General features: G+C 54.0%; 1 protein-coding gene across 1 annotated transcript in view; it reads right to left on the bottom strand.

Moving 5' to 3' along the window:
• Positions 1 to 2,092: 2,092 nt before the first annotated feature.
• Positions 2,093 to 4,609, bottom strand: part of LOC115536000 (protein shisa-7) — a 16,821-nt gene continuing 14,304 nt past the window's right edge. The window contains exon 8 of the mRNA XM_030347657.1: positions 2,093 to 2,938. Within this exon, the coding sequence (XP_030203517.1) occupies positions 2,488 to 2,938 (451 nt within the window). The 3' untranslated portion in view covers positions 2,093 to 2,487. The remainder of the gene's footprint in view (positions 2,939 to 4,609) is intronic.

Below are 4,609 nucleotides of genomic sequence, written 5' to 3'. Positions count from 1 at the left end.
TCTTCCCGGGAACATCGTTAGACAACGGGAAGAAACGGGAAGAAATGCTCAATGATCGGGCAACAACGGGCAACATCGGCAAAGAACGAACATGTTTGTTAATTTTGGGTCTATCGGGGTAGAATCGGTTACCAGGTGTTGCTATGGGCTAATCGGCTATAATCGGGAATAGAACGGGAGTGTAACGTAAGACATCGCAAATCGTTCTGGAATTTTCCTGGGCACATCGGCTATATTCGTTAATCTTCCGCGCTTTATCGTGTTTTATCGTCTTTATATCGGCAACCTCAACACACGAAAGACCCTCGAGAACCCTAGACAAATAACGATTGTGAGTTACCAGATTGTGTTAAGGAAGACCCTCAATCTGCCACTTGTGTATAAATAGGGGGTGATGGATGGATGTCCTACTTTTATAATTACAGGGTACTTCGCCCATTTAGAACCGGCGTTCTATTATTATAAAATCACTATTGTAATATAAATAAATATATAAATAAATATCAGTCTAAACCAGTCTCCCCTTTGCCTTCTCCCGAAATGACGTCAAATGACGCCAAACGCACTTCGGGTGTCTTCCCTGGCATACATCGTTATGTTATCGTTATAACATCGGGTATGTGTAAATGCTACCCCGATAAATTGACCCGATCATACATTTTTAGCCCGATGTCACCCGAATCACCCCGACTTCCACATCGGTGGTCCATCGGCCATTAGCGGCCATTAGCGGGATGGTGTAAACGGGGCATTAAGGGTTAAGGGCCGTACTGTAGGAACCATGGACGCAGCGCTCTGTAAAGTGTTTGGGAGCCTGTTAAGGGCCGTACTGTAGGAACGCTGGTTAAGGGTTAAGGGTTAAGGGCTGTACTGTAGGAACCATGGACGCAGCGCTCTGTAAAGTGTTTGGGAGCCTGTTAAGGGCCGTACTGTAGGAACGCTGGTTAAGGGTTAAGGGTTAAGGGCCGTACTGTAGGAACCATGGACGCAGCGCTCTGTAAAGTGTTTTGGAGCCTGTCCTGCGAGCAGTGAGGAGCAGCCCGTCCTCCACGTGTTCAGGCTGAAGCCGATTGTCTTTGAAGCCGATTCAGGCCAGCTCCTTCATCGTTTGTACCGTCTATTGACGATGATCAGCCGATCACAGCTTGAGCAAATAAAAATGATTGCCAGCTTGAACGTCCAATAGGACGGCAACAGCCATCGAGGTATCAAGCTGATTGGCTCAAGGAGAAATATGATTCTGGTTGTATTTCTTTATAATAATACACACAATAACCTACAGGGGGATTAATATTTATAGTTACAACAGATTAATTCAATACAAAAGCCCTTTCAACTATTTGATATTAAATATTGTTGATTTTCTTTTTTAAATACTGTTGAGGCAAGCTGATGGTCGGGAGTCTTAGTGTGCCCAACAGCCCTCACAGACTGCTCCAGAAACCCCTCGGTGCCCAGCGTCCTCAAACAGGCCTCTCTCTCAGAGGGGACCCCCTTTATCTGGACCCATAGCTCCTCTCTCAGAGGGGACCCCCTTTATCTGGACCCATTGCTCCTCTCTCAGAGGGGACCCCCCCTATCTGGTGTTCATTCTCCCCACTCCAATCAGAGGCTGGTTTGACTCCGCCTCCAGAGGCTGGTTTGACTCCGCCTCCAAAGGCTGGTTTGACTCCGCCTCCAGAGGCTGGTTTGACCTCGCCTCCAGAGGCTGGTTTGACCCGGCCTCTAGAGGCTGGTTTGACCCCGCCCCCAGAGGCTGGTTTGACCCCGCCTCCAGAGGCTGGTTTGACCCCGCCTCCAGAGGCTGGTTTGACCCCGCCTCCAGAGGCTGGTTTGGCCCCGCCTCCAGAGGCTGGTTTGGCCCCGCCTCCAGAGGCTGGTTTGGCCCCGCCTCCAGAGGCAGGTTTGGCCCCGCCTCCAGAGGCTGGTTTGACCCCGCCTCCAGGGCCGCAGTGGTCTAGGAGCATGTGTCTCTCTTCTTATTTCGTTCTCTGGATTCAGGGACCAGGGGTCACTGAAGGGGGGTGTCACTGAAGGGGGGTATCAGGGGGCGGGGCGCCAGGGGGTGGGGTTAGCGAGGGGGGGGGGGGGCTCCTGGGGAACCGGGGGGGGCGTTACCAGGGTAGTTAATACCAGGGGGCGGAGTTACCAGTGTAGTCAATACCAGGGGGCGGAGTTACCAGGGTAGTTAATACCAAGGGGCGGAGTTACCAGGGTATTTAATACCAGAGGGGCGGAGTTACCAGGGTAGTTAATACCAGGGGGCGGAGTTACCAGGGTATTGGTTACCAAGAACAAGAATACTTTGGTCTTAGTTACCGGGCGACACGTTAAAGTGGGCGGAGTTTCCAGGGATGCGGTTACCGGGGGCGGAGTTCTCTGGGAAGCGGTTGGCAGGGGTGGAGTTAGGCTTGTGAGGATGTGCCCTCCCCCCTCCCCTCTGTCTCTCCGTCAGTGCTCCGGTGGGCTTCTCTCCTGCCCCCCCCCTCACACCGTGACCTCGTTCTTGCTGGCGGTCCTCAGCCCCTGCCCCCCCCCGCCCCCCCCGCCCCCCCCAGGGATGTAGTGCAGCTGCTCCACGGTGCTCTGGCGCTTGGTGGCGAACGCCATCCTGCGGGCGCCCGGGTGCCCCGCCCCCATGGTCCCCCCGCCCTGGTGGGGATCCCAGCCCCCCCCCTGGGGCCCCGCCCCCCCGTGGGGCTCCCAGCCCCCCCCGTGGCCCGAGGTGGGGTGGGAGTTCATCTTGACCATGTGGTGGCGGTCGGGGGTGGGCGTGGCGCAGATGTTCTGCTGGGACTGGGCCTTCTGGTGGCTGAGCCGCCCCATGGTGGGCACGCCCCCCCCCCCGCCCCCCAAGCCGCGGTCGCCCCCGGAGACGGCATGGCCGTAGAGGCGGTCCTCCAGACGGTCCGGCGACACCAGCAGCCGCTCGTGGGACCTGGGGGCGGGACCACAGCAGGTTAACGCCCTCACGCACACACACGCGCACGCACACGCACGCACACACACGCACACGCACACGCGCACGCACGCACACGCACGCACTACTAATACTAGTTTAATACTAGTGTTACTACTATAGAGTTCAGTACCTATGTAGGGTCTGAGAGGAGGGGGTTAGTAGTACTAATACTAGTTTTAATATGGTATTTCTACTAATACTAGTATTTATACTAGTAGTATTAATACTAAGGGATTAATAGCATCAATACTAGTACTATACTACCTTTAATCACAGACACTGATATCAATCCCTAATCACCAGACTCTGATATCTGATATCCACATTAATGATTTGTTGCAGTATGTGGTGTTTAAAGATACTCACAAACTGAGTACATTCATCCTGCTCAACGTTAAACTGTGGACACTTGGAATCAACACCTCAACACACACCCTCATATGCACACAACACTCACACAACACACACACACATGCAACCACACGCACACTCACTCACACACTGAGGAGGGGGTTAGTACAAGTTAGTCCTAGTGAACACCAGTTACCTGCGTAGGGTCTGTGAGGAGGGGGTTAGTACTAGTTAGTCCTAGTGAACACCAGTTACTTGCGTGGGGTCTGTGAGGAGGGGGTTAGTACTAGTTAGTCCTAGTGAACACCAGTTACCTGCGTAGGGTCTGTGAGGAGGGGGTTAGTACTAGTTAGTCCTAGTGAACACCAGTTACCTGCGTGGGGTCTGTGAGGAGGGGGTTAGTACTAGTTAGTCCTAGTGAACACCAGTTACCTGCGTAGGGTCTGTGAGGAGGGGGTTAGTACTAGTTAGTCCTAGTGAACACCAGTTACCTGCGTGGGGTCTGTGAGGAGGGGGTTAGTACTAGTTAGTCCTATGGCGCGTTTCCACTGCAGGGTGCGGAACGGATCGGATCGCAAAGGTGCGGGTCGGGTCACGTTTCCACCGCCAAAAGTGGGCGTGACCCGGACTTTGCCGTACCCGTTCCGGCCCCATTCTCGGGACTCCTCCGTTGGGGTACCCAAAACGAGACCAGACGCCTGAAAGGGTCCCGTGAAATTCTAGCTACACCCCCCCTCCGCTGATTGGTCGACAGAATCGTCACTTCCGGGTGACGCGGGGATAAAAACAAACAAACAGTAGCCTCGAGGTATTATTCTTTACAATTAACATGTCGCGTAAAAAGCTTGCTTGGGCGAACAAGGAGGTGGAGACGTTCGTCTGCATTCTTGGGGAGGAAGAGGTTGTTTACGATGTTTACGTAGCTGCCGCGGCGATCGACATCCGGCCTACCACCAAGGGTACTGTCGGCAGTGGAAACGCGACCTCGGAACTGAGCTGGGCTATACCGCCCCCTCCCTACCGCACCTTTGCGATCCGATCCGTTCCGCACCCTGCAGTGGAAACGCAGCACTAGTGAACACCAGTTACCTGCGTGGGGTCTGTGAGGAGGGGGTTAGTACTAGTTAGTCCTAGTGAACACCAGTTACCTGCGTAGGGTCTGTGAGGAGGGGGTTAGTACTAGTTAGTCCTAGTGAACACCAGTTACCTGCGTAGGGTCTGTGAGGAGGGGGTTAGTACTAGTTAGTCCTAGTGAACACCAGTTACCTGCGTGGGGTCTGTGAGGAGGGGGTTAGT

This window comes from Gadus morhua, chromosome 22 (genome assembly GCF_902167405.1).
Source record: "Gadus morhua chromosome 22, gadMor3.0, whole genome shotgun sequence".
Classification (NCBI taxonomy): domain Eukaryota; kingdom Metazoa; phylum Chordata; class Actinopteri; order Gadiformes; family Gadidae; genus Gadus; species Gadus morhua.
Note: the sequence above shows the minus strand (reverse complement) of the source record. Positions and strands in the feature narration are given on the sequence as shown.